This window comes from Pterocles gutturalis, unplaced genomic scaffold, assembly GCF_000699245.1.
Source record: "Pterocles gutturalis isolate BGI_N339 unplaced genomic scaffold, ASM69924v1 scaffold13805, whole genome shotgun sequence".
In the NCBI taxonomy this organism is placed as follows: Eukaryota; Metazoa; Chordata; class Aves; order Pterocliformes; family Pteroclidae; genus Pterocles; species Pterocles gutturalis.
The window spans coordinates 1-15,102 of NW_010146035.1; the positions used below are offsets into that span (position 1 = coordinate 1).

The 15,102-nt window shown below is 34.7% G+C and overlaps 1 protein-coding gene across 1 annotated transcript in view; it reads right to left on the bottom strand.

Moving 5' to 3' along the window:
* Positions 1 to 7,203: 7,203 nt before the first annotated feature.
* SCLT1 (sodium channel and clathrin linker 1) overlaps positions 7,204 to 15,102 on the bottom strand; it is a 28,806-nt gene continuing 20,907 nt past the window's right edge. Inside the window, exons 13-18 of the mRNA XM_010085587.1 lie at positions 14,045 to 14,143; positions 11,335 to 11,406; positions 10,459 to 10,533; positions 9,806 to 9,951; positions 8,737 to 8,929; positions 7,204 to 7,404 (exon numbers count right to left, since the gene is read on the bottom strand). Coding sequence (XP_010083889.1) covers positions 7,204 to 7,404; positions 8,737 to 8,929; positions 9,806 to 9,951; positions 10,459 to 10,533; positions 11,335 to 11,406; positions 14,045 to 14,143 — 786 coding nt within the window. The remainder of the gene's footprint in view (positions 7,405 to 8,736; positions 8,930 to 9,805; positions 9,952 to 10,458; positions 10,534 to 11,334; positions 11,407 to 14,044; positions 14,144 to 15,102) is intronic.

The window sequence follows — 15,102 nt, forward strand, 5'->3', positions numbered from 1 at the left end:
TAAAAATTCTTAGTTACTGAAAATAAACCGTCTCCTATACTTGTCCTGATGTGTGCAATTAGTGTTCTTAGCAGCACAGGCCCTAAACAGTTTACGTGCTCATGTACAGCTGTATATCAAGAAATTATTTTTATAATTACATCACACTGAGCACATATTTAAAGAAATCAGTTTAACCTTGTAAGCATAAGGAAACATGATGGCTCTTGAGCTAGACAGTTGATTCATGCTGATTGTTAACCTTCCCCCAAACAAACATTATAAGATTTTAATATTAAAACTGAGCAGTAACCCTAACTGCTGATTAATCAAATCAGTCCCTACTTCATATTGTCTTTAAGTGAGTAGGAAACAAAAGGTGAGCTTTTAGTATTTTGGCAGATGGGTGATAAATCCACCAGCTGTAAAAAGTACATTCTGCAAAGCTCTCAAATATAGCACGTGCCAGCTGTTTTTTCTGTTGAATTATACTATAATATGCTTCAGTTACTCTTAGTGATTATGAATTTTGTATACTGCCAGTACCTGCAGCTGTCTCTCATCCTGTTAAATTTTCTTCTTTAATGAACATCTTAAAATAAGCAGCTATGGCTGCCAAACATTACAGAAGTGCAGCCAAGAATAATGTTCTAGAAATGGAGGAAACTTCATCTCAAGATGCTGTGCAATTCACACAATGTACCGTACAGGATGTAGGGAGAAAGCATTCCTGGCCAATACTTCATACATAAGCACCAAAAAAAGGTAATTCTTCAAAGGCAGATTCTTTTCAATTATAGAAAAGATAAAATTTAGAACTCAAAAAACACATGGCTACCAATGAGTCAGGGACTCTTAACTATGACACAGAAATGTTTCAGAAACAGAAACTGGAACAATGACACCCAAAACAGCTGCAATCAGATAAGAACATAATGTAAATTTAAAAACAATATAGCATGGATTCCCTTTTTATAAATAATGGCAATTATCACTGAAGTGAATATTTTAAAAATGAAGCCATTCAGTATAGTTGTTCAAATATAATGGATTTATGTTACAACAAATGCTTTTAATTTTTTTCCCCTAAAATTACACCTTAGTACTATACAATAGTGACAGATGGTTAAGATTATTAATTTACCAATTTGTTCATACTATGTATTAGCATTAAATTTTATTACATTATTAAAGAATAGTTTTAAAGCTGCTCAAATACATTATTACAGGAAAGTAATTTCTAAAGTACTTACACTCTTTATCATTTAAGCCAATGCTTATAAATTGTCTCATGTACCATTTGTTTTGTAGATTCAGTTTATATTTCTAAAAAGAGAGCAGACTTGTGTATACCTATTACTACCGCTACTCAGCCTTAACTGTACCTTAACTGAGCAATCATCCATGTCACAGACAAAAGGAATAGTCATAGCAAAGTTGAAAGAACTGTCAATTTCCTGTAAAGTTTTCAAGTTACGAGGTCTACCTTTTCCCCACCTGCAGTTTTCAAGATCTACTCCACTGAACAGCATTCTGTGGATAATTCAGTCATTTGATTGCATGTGATACTTCGCTTATCAATGTGAATATCGTTCTGATCCCTGGTCCAGCCAGAATAGTCTTCAACAAAAATGTGCTCTTGGTGTTGGCCCCTGGTGAGGAGGCTGGTAAGTGTTTATGTATAAGCACTGGTTATCTACCAAATTCCTTCTCAATTTACCCCAAATCTTTTCTTCATTCTCCAGATTAGAACATAAAAATCTATGAAAAAAACTGGTATGCCAATCAGAAGAGATTAACCATCTATTACTATTTGTATTATAACTTCTTTTTATTTACTTGTTTAACCTACTTAACAGAAGTACAGATCAGTCAAGGTGGACTTGACAGAATGAATGATCTCCCCTTACTTTTTAAACCTGCATACAGCCTTTCACTTGCATTTTCTTTTACTAAATACTGGTAGATCTGATTACTCTGTTTTTCCTTAAATTCCATTTTTAGAACTTTCTCCCTCACCCTTTCTTGATCTATCCTGTATTCTGTTGTTACTTTACTTTGTTTCCTTAGAATTCACAAATTTCCTAAATATTCCTTTGGTATTGCTGGTTTCACTTTCTGTCTCCGCTGTCCTTTATTCTCCTCAGCTTAAGTCTGAAGAACTATATAGCTTTATACACAGTGCTCTAAGATAATAAGAGCAGTCCTAGCCAATCTCTTCCCCCAAAGTATGGCCATAGGAACTGTTTTTCTAGATTACACTACTTCAGTGAAAGTAAAAGCCTTTAAAAACATGTTTATGTATTCTTAATTTCTTTCAAAAGAGAATTCTTTCAAAGACAAGAAATGCAAAAGAAGCTGGAAGCACTTGACACTGTTGTGTTACCACAGGTGTCAAAGGCTGACCACCCAAGTCCCTTGAACTGTTGGGACATTCAAACTGACACTGATCTTAGAGTTTACAACTTAACAGTCAGAAGCTCTACACCCTGTAGACCAGCTACAAAAGCAACAACATTGAACAAAAGCTGTTCAGCAACAGCTAAAACATTGCTGTGTTACCAATGCTATTTTGGCCATAAATCTAAAACACAGCACCATACTGGCTACTATACAGAAAATTAACTCCATCCCAGCCAAACCCAGTACAGGTCTTTAAGCAACATTAAATTCACCTTAAAATATAAAATTCCTCCAAACTTAATCTGAGGGTGATAGTTTTTGTATATGTTTATGAACGCATATAAACAGATATAGATTAAATTAATTTTTTACATACATACACAATCTAAATTCAACAGAAAAGTCTTGGGACAGTTCATATTTAAATAAATAAATAAATATGAGTCCTGCGCCACTTTTTTACAACCTTTACCAGTAATCATTCATTTGCATTATTCTATAATTGTAAATATTTGCTAAATTCACTTCAGTAAATGTCATTAGAACTCAAAGTACATCTAAAATTGATGCAATCAAAAGTCAGAACAGCTTTGTTTCATACTCTGCCAGACTAGATGTTTCGCAGGATTAAAGAGAATAAGCACTAGTCACAAATTGTTAGTCATGCTGCCAAGAGCAATGTTTTTATTTGGAACGATAACCTATGTTGCAAGAAGCACTGACCTTCTTAGTTACCTTCAAGATTGATTTTGGCACAAGTATATTGAAGCAAAACTGGTTCCTTGCCGTCTTGCAAGGTGAAAGTGAGGTCTAGTACCAATAAATTGTTCTAAAAGTGTATAGCACCTTAAGATGCTTAGAAGAAAGAAAACTTCTCATAAGTGAAGACTGTATTTTTATGAAGAAAATGGTGGAATTTAGTCTACAAGTATTCAATGCATTGCCTACTGTTCCAGCACTGGTTTTTCATTCCAAGTTCACGTTTATAGGCAGCGATTATATGTTTAACTTGAACTGAAACCCAAATGCCAAAGAAAGCACAGAATAATTTTCAGTGAAGCCTGAAAGCATCAATTTATTTCTCAACGTTTTTATCTACAGGTTTTTCACTGATGTACTAGATTCCCATCTTATTTCAAAAATCATCACTCTGCTCTACTGTTAAAAGTTGCAAAATTTACTTTTCTTAATTTTTTTAAAAATTAGAAATAACCAATTAAAAGTGTTCAATCATGTTGCTTCATCTCTTAGAAGTATTTATTAAAATGTTTCCTTTATCCCTATGTATTACACCTCACAGACAAAACACTGCGGACTTAAAAGATAACAAATGAGCAGCACAGAATATGGAAAAGTTAGCAGCTGCTGCTGGGAAGTTAGTAAAGAAGCCAGAATGTTTCAGAAACCTTCACACAGAAAATGCAAGTAATAAGGAGGGAACTGAAAAACACTAGCAGATCATGAATCTAACACAAAGGAATGGGAAACACCTACACTAACAAATGGGGCACTGACTCAATACTTACAAGAGCTGCACTAACAGCAAACTTCTGGCGAAACGCAATATAAAATGCTTTTATGTAAACTACTTCCCCAGTTCATATAGATATGAGTTTCTTAGGAAGTGTATAACTTCCTGAAAAACATTCACCTGTAAAGCACATTACTGTGCTGTAAGAGTAACAATTCTTATTAAAAACTGAAATTCTGCCATATGTCACCAACACAATCTCTGTGTTTGCTCCTATATTTACATGAATCTGATACATCAAACAGTACTTCATGAAGCGCCAAGGAAGTCTCGGGCTGTCCTCAGAATGTACTAAATAGCCCTGATGTGCTGCTAAACTTGGAGAGCTCTCTATTTAAATCCAGAAAGGGTATGTTGATATCTGCAGCTAAGTTCATAGCCCTGCTGCCCAGTCAAGACAAGATGAAGTTTCTAAAGAAGATATTAGGTTTTCCTTACAAGCTCACAGCTTAACTAACCCTCTCAAAATCACATAAACTTAGAAATGTATGTATATAGGAAAGGTGGGTCAACTTTGGCCTTTCTCTTGGAGCCTAGTATAAGGCTTAGTGATACCATTTCCTGCATTAGCCTCAAGAGGACTTTCTAACAGAGCCTTTAATTCAAGAGATCCTGCTTACCCAGGATCACTCCATTATTTAGTGGTCCTGCTGATATTTCCCTGATAAATGCATTTGCTTCAAAATTATTTTGCTTTTTAAATAAATCAGCAGCTTTTAGTTCACAACAAAATAAGAAATGATTTGCCATTCTGTACTTGCACACAAAATACTCACTCAAAATGTTATTGTGATAAGAATAAAATATGATGATTAATTTATAATATGAGCAAGGACATTGCATTGAATAACTGCTACTGTGTAACTCAGTTAATGTTCATACCAGTGGCATTCTGCACTGTATAGCTAAGTATCCGGTAATGCACATAATGAGAAAAATCAGCTGGTTTTAATTTGCCTAGATAGTTCTTACTTATAGGTTCTGTTATAGCCATTTGTCACTGTAGTATCAGAGCATCACAGCACAGATTTAACTGTGAAATGCCTTCCAGCAGTTTAAATTACAGCCTTCTAGCAGAGAACAAACTCGTTTATATTGCCAGTTTCCTTGCTAGGTAAAGGTCCAGTAAAATCCTCTGCTTCTAGCTTATCCAGTATGACAAAGCATCACAAATGTAATCATCTTAAAAAGTAACTGGCTTTGCTTTCAGGCTTGCACTGAAATATCTACTGAAGTAACAGAGAATCATGTGGACTTAGTGTTGACTTACAATTTTTAATGAGATGAACATTTTTTTCTATTCTGCTCGTCACACAGGATCCTCTGATACAGGATGTTAAATTATTGCAGTTTTCTAGACGATGCCACATAGACAGTCTCTCACATAAACAGGGACACTTTCAAAATTTATTACTTATTTTTCATGCAGATTCCAAGAGAAACTTCCTCTCATGTCTGCTATATTTTCTATGTCAGCATTTTGCTGCTGATAAAGAAGGTCTAAAGCTTTTTGTCCACGATAACAACATTTTAACACCGAACACTAAAGCTTTAAGGAGGAAAGCAGCTGTTTCACAGACAATTTTAATTGTTTTGTAAGTCTGCAATTTTTCCCTTTTAATAAGAAGTTGCTGAACCAAATTCAGGATCTAGTTATGAACCTAGATACTCAACTGTGAGCAGCTTTGTCGTTTCATTTACAGAAAATAAACTACAAGTTTAACAGCTTAAATTTACCTTACCATGAAACACTATAAAATACTTTTCTTCTCTGGTTATTGCATTTACAAAATATGTCAAAAAAAAGCATTAGTAAGAACCAGTTAATTACAGACAGTGAAGCTATACCACTAGAACTGTCAGTGAAGAAGCATTGCTCCCAGCGTCTCACAGACATGGTGAACACTCCAATGACTTCTCAAAGAGACTTTTTGCCTTTTTAAAGAATTGTTTAGTAATCTTTGCAAAATGCAGTATATTTTAAGGCAAAATAAAGCCAGATTATATCTGGACAGATAAGGTAAAAATGCCCAAACTGTTCACTTAGGAGAGGTGTGTCCCTGTTTTGGTGGGGACAGAGTTAATTTTGTCTCTGTTGAGAGACAGCCTGTTTAAAACTTTGCCTCCTACAACCACCAACTAGCTGGCAACCAGAGTGAGTGCATGCATGTGTCAGTTTGCAGCTAGCCACAGCCTGGCTGTTACTTGCCAGCCAAACACAAGACATGCAAGGAAGCTGAGGTGGGGGAAGGCAACACCAGAGAAGGAAAGACACTACAAATGCACTGTGCACAGATCAATTAATTTACATTTTAATACTGTGCCACATGTCCACACACTGAAAAGAAAAACTAAGATGAATGTAGATGCCATATCTGCTTATTTCATAAAGTGATCAGTGGGATCCTTAATGTTTTTTAACAGATATTAACATCCAAGTAAAAACAAACTATCTATAGCAGTATGCATGTAAAACAAAGATAAGCTTATAGAATTTATTTCAAACATAACTTGCAAACGGCTAATTTCTCATTGGGATACTTCCTTCTCTATTCACTCATTTCCAGTAACTCCACTGTCTTCTCTAAACCAGTTGATATCTGTCTATATATAGGCTCCCAGGCACCATCCCAGCATCTAGGAATGCTATGTAATCTGTATCTGTGTCTGTTTCATGAGATGCCCTTGTTGTTACACCCTTTCAAAACTGAAAATATTCTCATATTTTGTGCTGGGAATACAAAATAACAGCTAGTTACCTGGCAACCTGTATGGATTAAGAGAAAAGTAAAGTATCATATTTTTGCTTAGGCCAATCACACAACTCATTTGTATCCGCATTTATGACAGCAGCTGCTCAGAAGAGAGCATCGGATGTGCATCCCAATAGGTTTTTTCTTCACTTATTTTATAAGTCTGGAGACCACTCCACAACTGATTTTATGATGACTGTTCTGAACAGCCATAAATACTGAGGTTTTCATAATCCAAAGCTAAACTTCTCTAAATTGAGTGTGCTGTATCTTGAAAATTAAAAATAATAGATTCCATTTACCTTTTGTCATTACAAAATGTACACACATTAACAAGGTGCAAAATTTTTACTTCAGCTGCTAACTTCACAAAGAGCATCAAAAGTTCTCCTTAAAGCATTCTCTCTTGTTTTGCTGGAAGCAAACCATCTAGTCTGGATGGTTTGCTTTTCATGGTTTTCACCACAGGTCTCCTGCCATACACCAAACAGTAACTAAAACTGTTTAATAGCCTCCAGAAGAGGAAGAAAATGGCACTTACTTTAGCTTACTGATCCTGGCTTCTGCAGTTTCAGTAAGATTTTTTGTTTCTTCCTTCCACCGATTTGTTGCTTTTTGCTGAGCTACTAACAGATGTCTAAGTTCAGCAGTAGACTTTTGACTGGTGTCTTCCATTTCCTTAAGTCGCGCTTCAAATCCATGTTCTTTCACAGCATGCTCATGCTCCATTGTGCTTATCTAGAAAAAAATACAAACAGAATACAATCAAGTCTCTCACTTTTTACTTTTTTTTTACAACACTAGAGTTAAATTTATAAACATTTTTTGAAAACAATGTAACACAATAATTAAACTTGTAATTATAATGCTCAAATAGATACATGTTCCCAAAGCCAATTTAAGCAAACAGTACTACTGATAATAAAGGATAATGAGCTGTGTATGCTTATTTTTGTAAATAATCTTTATCCTTCTCCCTTGTGTTTTCTTCACAGAAACATGTTCTTTCCTAGATGTTCATGTTCACCTAGCTAAAATGTGTTAGCAGCATCTTAACTGCATCTAAAATCCTTTGCACAACAGAGGAAAACAAAAGCAAAAAATAAATCTTATCTCTAACTATACTGGAAGCCTGTCTGATTAAAAATGAGATGGACAAAGATCTAGTACATATCTTTTCCAAGACTCTGATCCTTTGTCTTTAAACTGTGTTTGACTACAGGGTTCTGGAGTTGCAACAAGATTTCCTGTTTAATTTGACAGCTTCCTTTATTTCGTGGTGCAAAGTGGTAACTGGATTTGAGATGGTCCCCATTCATAATTTGTAAAACTTCTTAATGAAGTCTTCTTCATTGCTGTAGATTCTTAGATCCCTTTTCAATGACTTTACCTTCTGGTCTTAACTCCAGGACTGTAAAGTACCATCTTTGTATGTTTAGAAAGCACATCAAGGATCAAAGTTGTTACTCCCTTCAGAAGCCAAAGGTACCAGGAATCCACTGAGGTTACTATTATCCCACCTGCATTCTGTTCATGTGCACATTCAAAAAGAACATCCCTTGTTCAGCTAATTATCTCAGTTGCAACTATTCCTATAGAAAAATGTTCTCTGTCCAGAAAATACAGAACCAATGTTTGACAACCACCCTATTAAATTATTTATTAGTTACGCACTGCTCTGACAACATGGTGGACTAATAAGTAGAGGAACACTCTGGACTGAAAGTCATACAGAGATTCCTCATACATTCTAGACAGTAGATAAATGAAGATCTGGAATTGGAATAAGTGAAATCACTCGAAGGAAGATATGTTATTATTTGATCTATTCATCTTCTAAAAAGCAAAGAACATTTGGAATTTTCTTATTGAGCAGAACTTAAGACACATTAAAATACAATTTAACTAGCAGAGATTGAGTCACGCAATAGATTCAATGCTACAACCAAATTACTTTTAAGCAGAAACCAGGAGGCATCTTCGAAACTTTCATCCTCACTTGTTGGAAATGCTGCCGTACTAAGCAAATACCAATCCTACATTAAAATAAAAGTAACATCTAAACCATACCTTTATTTTAGCTTTTGTTTGAGCCTCTATGGCCAGTTTTCTCAAGCCCTTCATTTCTTCTTGCAGTTGTTCATTCTCTTGCTGAAGTTTTAGCCTTTGTTCACTGACAAAGGCACTCTTCTCTCTTTCTGAATCCAGATTGCTTTGCAACTTACAGATAACTTCCTGGCAACGAGATTTCTCTTCCTCTGAGCTGAAAGAGAAGAAAAATCTTGTTGGAACTCAACAATTGAACTCCAATACTAGAGAAAAAAATATATATTGGGTCTGACCCAGTACAGCTGTTCCCCTTTTCTTCCTGAAAGTCTGTATCAGCTCAGCATGTTTAATGGGCTTGACAGCTAGAACTATGCACAAGTCAGCAAAGAAATTTATCAGGATAAGGGAGTTCATGAAAACAATCTAATATTATAGAAATCTCAGTAAAATGACAATTTGAAACAAGATTTTAATTTTTATAACATTTCCAGATTCTCAGGTGAGGATTGCTCTGGTGAAGTGATAGGATTTACAATCATCAGAGTATAGAAATGACTGAAGCTTCTAGAGAATCCTATACTTTTCATGCTGCAAACAACCTAGTCTAAAAATGTGTACCATATTGTACTTTTTACCACTATATTATTGGAACTGCAATAGTGCCCATTAGCTCTGAACACAACCTGAAATTCAGTATACAATATAAAGTATTCTGCATGTATTCGGAAATACCACACTGTAGATGAATTTATAAAGTAATAATCTCTGCCTGAATATTTCATAGAGTAACTTCTCCTACAAACAGTATTTTAAAATGCAGTAAGATTCCAAATAATATACTCCTGTTTTCATTTTTTTTTTTTTTGGTCAAACAACTGCTGGCAGTTCTCATCTTGTAAAGAAAACCTTTCATTCCTTTAATACTTTTATAGTGATTTATAATTGCCCTTGCTTGAGAATTATGGTAACTTGGTACTATTCCTGCTACTGGTTACAAAGATGTGACAAAAGTCTAACACATAATCAACGATTTAATTAGAAATAATTTGCATTATTTTCCATTCCAATTTCTGTAACATACTTTACTTACTTCATTTCCAGTTGTTTCAGTTTATTTTGTGTTGCCTGTAGACTTAGCTGAAGGTCATCTTTTGTAGCTTCTGCAAGTAAATATTTCTGATGCAGTTGTTCTAGTTTTCTACTGTCAGATTCACGTCCTCTGTCTTCCTTATAAATCTGAAGGATAAACTTTCATTTAAGATCGTCCTTACCTTGCACTGGTGATTAGTAGTAGTAGTGTTGACAAGGAGGCTACTCCTCATTGCATCCTATTCCCAGTGATTTAAAGCAAAACTGAATTTCTATAATTGTTGCTGCTACTTGGAAAAAACATTTTCAAAGATTTGTCATTCATGTAGTTGTCTGTCTATTAAGCTTAACTGGAATATATACCAACATTCTTTTGGATTATGTCAAACATCTCTCCTTTTACTTTTTACACTTTTCAGACAACCCTCCTTTTCAGTTTAGCATTACCGCTTTAAACTGCTTTCCAGATTTAAAAAAAAAAACAACAACACCTTGAAATGGCAACATGAAAATTTACAATTAAGAAAAAACACTCAAAAAATAAAAGAAAATTAAGAGAACAAAAAAGCTGTAAGAAATGGGAAAAATCAATATAACTTTTCCTTCTGAAAAGAGATCTTAAACATGATGTCAAAATGCATGCAATTGCCTTACCTTTTCAAGTTCTTCTTCCACTGCTCTCTTTTCTCTAATGGCTCGTTCAATTTGAACTTGTTTTTCTCCACATTCCTATTTTAAAAGTAATTTTAAAATAAACAAAAAAACCCTAAAATTTCAAGAAGTGCCAAAGAAAAAAAACAGCCATTGTAAATGTAATTCTTGCTGCTGGTATGTATGCATTGGATTATATTTACCTGCTCATTATTTTCTATATAGGATAGGATCAGTCCCATTCATTATACAGACATGTAAAATGAAACATTGTTTGAATAAATATAATCCAACTATATATCAACTATAGATATGCAATACTGAGCCTTCCATGATTTATTTATCCCTGAAATAAACAGGGATACTTAAGAAATGCCATCACATGGGAAATATTTTCTGGACCACAGAACTTCACTGTCAAGATGCTTGTGAACGATGATAAGAATACGTACAACACAAGGAACAAACTTACACAAAGAAATGGTTGGATTTGCAGAACTGTATTATTTCATGCAGAGCCAGGCAAGATTCTCAGTAAAGTAAGTTATGATTGTATACACAGAAGGCAAATCTGCACATTAAAAATGCATTTTCCAGGCAAATATCCTTTACACCTGGAGATGAATCGCTGCACTGACTGTTAAGACACTGCACACAGTCACTTTTGTCAACTAACATGAAAAACACTATGTTGCATTAATGTCTGGAGACATGCAGGACGTAAAGTGCTATACAGTAATAAAGCATAGTCCTAAACAATTACACATTATTCATATTTTACTTGACTTACTTTTACCTGAATTTGGTATTTTACTTGATAAACAAAAACTAGAAGTCTCAAATGTTTTGCTATAAAAAAATAATCAGTCAGCACCATACCATCTGAAGAGCTGCAAGTTCTTCTGCTAGTCGAGTAATCTGCACATTATATGGCTTCTTTGCAGACTCTACCTACGATCAAAAACAAAGTAAAACTAAAAAATTAATCCTGTGAATGATTTTTCCATCCTGTTTTTATATCTATATTGCCAATATGTGGTGCATGAATATACATGTGAGAACATACAGGACTGCAATAAGTGACAAATCTTACTACGTAAATGATAGAAGAATGTTTATTATCAATCCATACTACTCTAACTGAGGGTGTTTAGAAAGAAAAGCAGAAAGGAAGACATCACAACGAGGCCTTACAAAAAGAACAATGAAGCTGTAGGAAACCTGCTGTCCATTAGGTGCAAGATATCTGCAATTTGTGTAACACATATTTTTAGATTACATAACAAAAGTAGTATTTGTTGATATCTGGAGAATCATGAAAACTCGTTGTAAAATTTTACTTTTTATCCTTTTGATACATTTATTGAGATAATTTCAAAATAAGAAATAGGCCATTTCTAAATGTCTCAATTCTGATTAGTAATTCATTGTCACAGCTAGACTGAGCGGTTATCCTAGTTGCTTTTTAGCTCTTGCTCCTTTTCCAAACTGTGTAAGACATTAAATATTGCAGTTTTAAGTAATCCACACAATTTTTGTGATTCTTTCAGGTAACCACCAAATAGAAGGCACAATCCATCTTTATCTTCATTTTAAAGGCCCTGAAAATATAGGCAGTATGTTCCTGAAACCTCTCAAAATGAAAGGATTGGAGAGAAAAAGAATCCTTTCATCCCTATGCAGTACACATGCACATTGTGTCATAGTGAAGAAAGTGAAAGGAGGCAAAATCAATTACACCACTGAAAACTTACAAATGAGGTAAGTGATTCATACTGTTGTCCACTTGCAAAAGCAGCCATTGCCTGTAACAAGCCTTTATTTCCTTTGATATGTCTCTTTGATATGGAGATAATTATTGAGAACCTCCAGACAGATTAGTCTGCATTTTAACTGCAGATGGGACACAACATGGAGAAAACTAATTTTGTGAATAGTCTTATATCAGAAAAGCTTAAATTTTTCAGCTGCTCATAACAACAAAAATCATAAAGAGACTACTACAATATTTTTTTAGTCATTTCTCCACCAAACTGTGGTTTCTAAATGTGCTCTGATATTGAGTCTTTTTGATTGTTGGCTGTACTTGGTACAAGTCTTACTTGCCTAAATAGGAGAATATTTTAAAGTACTGAGATGACAAAAAAAAAAGGAGAGTGTAACTTTCAACAGGTCCTATCATCTGAACATACGTTATAAGCTTCCACCAGCAACTTCCAAGATGAGGCCATGTATCATAAATTAAATACCTTGATATCAATTCAACACTCTGTTGATGTGCTACTGAATAGAAACTCTGAAATCCAAGTGCCACTTTTTACATCTTCACAGTGCAGCCTTCTCCACACCAGTGTCTGCACAGACATCAACACTTTTGGTTCTTGAGAATTTTAAGAATCTCATTATAGTTCAGAAGAATATTGGCTAGATAACAAAGCTGAAGAGTACAGTACTGCCAGTATACTCCCTTGCTACCTATATTATCAAAACACTTGTAAGGTATGACTGTGATGACCATGAACCATCAATAACTTTTCATGCTGAAGAAAAATAAAAAAAATTCCCAACTGCTTATCATGCATAGCATCACTGTACTATGAACTATTGTTACGGAATAAAATCTGTCAATCTGTTTTGAAATTTATTGGCATTATTAAACCTTTTAACTCTAAAATTTCTCACAATGATAACAAGTTTGTGCAAAAAATAAAGCAATTAGAATTCTGCATATCACTCATATAAGCTTCCAGAAGGGGTTTTATAGTTAATCCATGAAGGATTTAAATTCTTTTTTGGATCATTTGACATTCACTATGCACTGCATTTACGTTATATAGATTCTGTGAACAGCTAAGGGAGGAGAAAAAAAACAAAAACCCAAACATTCATTACAGAAACTTGGGTACTCATGCTTGTTTTGGGACCAATTTACAGTAGTTTCTACTCAACTGCGAATAACTAATTCCTTAAAAACTGATACACCAAACCAAGAAGTGTTACTTAGCCTGATATATCTTACACAAGTAAGAGGAAACTTCAGTTTAGTTTTTCAACAGCAATGTCAACTGTTACTCCTATTTTTACATTCAGTATCTCCCCCTACTCAAGAATAAAGGCAAGGATGCTGAGGAGTCCTAATCTTGCCATTTCTCTCTCATTAGCCTCCCAGGCATTTGTGCAGATCATACAGCACACTATTGTCAGTGCTAACCACTCAAAGCACATTTGCAAACTCAAGCTCTATTGAGGAAATTCTAGTTCAGGCAGCAGAATTCTTCACACCAGCAGACACAGAATATCACAGGCTTTAAGACTTGTTAAAATTTACCTTAACATAAAATGAGGTCAGCTGCTATTGCTGTGACTATTCTAAGGATATATGAATATAAACTGAACTCCTGTATAGGCACAAGAGGCAAATACATGACCCACACACACACTACCAGCCTGTAAATTCAATCACATTATGAGCTCGCTCTGACACATTGTCAGGAAAAAAAAACCAACAAAAAAATCTGCTATAAATATGAAACATCTATTTCAGATTTAACCCAGAGTTAAATCATTCTTTCTAAACATCATAACTTACTGCCTTTCTTATTTTTGCAGCAGTATCTTCTGCAAGTTGAGACATTTCATCTTTCATTTTTTGTATTTCCTCTTCCTTTTGTTTCTCCCCAAACAGTGCCTAGAAAAAATAACAACTTGAAATACTACTGATATTTCAGTGGTGACATAATATCTAGCACCAAGAGAAGAAACCACACATAGTCACTGTTCAAAAAACCTTTTTTCCTTTTTACTTTGGAGTAGCTGACACCAAGACCCAACCAGAAAACAAGCACAGCGAGAATGTTTTGCACTAAATGCATGTTCTTGTAAATCAGAAGCACACAAAAAGTTCGTGTCAGTAGATGCCTTTTTCTATTGGGACTTTCAGATTTTGACTGGGCATGGAATTACACAGAAGAAAGCACAGGAGCTCAGATCAAAAGGCAAGGCTACTCTCCAATGTTCTCATCTGGGCCTGTGATCTGTAATAAAAAAACAATGCCAACAACAACACAGCAGAAGTTCCCTGTTAGGAACATGAATACCTGTATACACACATACATGCTCCTACATATAGCTAAGCATTTTTTATTGTTGCTATACTATACTACTCATCTCCCAGAAAACTATAAGTAAAGGAATAAAAATTGATAAGCAACTAAGGAATGTATATGCAGTCCTTTTCATGGTGGGTAACAATGAATCAAACAGTTTTTTAGCATAAAATAATGGTGGGAACTACAGAAAATGGTGCAGCAAGGAACCCTTCCTGAGGAGGACGGGAGAAAGCTACTGATGTTAAAGTATAATAGGAAACACTGGTCTGAAAAGATTACAGAAGGCAATATAGAGTTCTTGGTGGGAAAGATGAAAAATCCTAGGTGGCACATAGAGAATATGTAACTGCATAAAGGAAGAAACACATAAAAACATCCCTAATGGATTATATGAATTCAGCCTATAGAAAGTTACTTCAGGCGGTAACATGCCACTTTATTGGTCATCTTCTCTTTCACTGTCACCAGTCAATTCAGCTTTATATTTTATTTCTCAAACTGCTCTTTAAAACTTCTTCTGATGTCTTTTTGTAAGCTT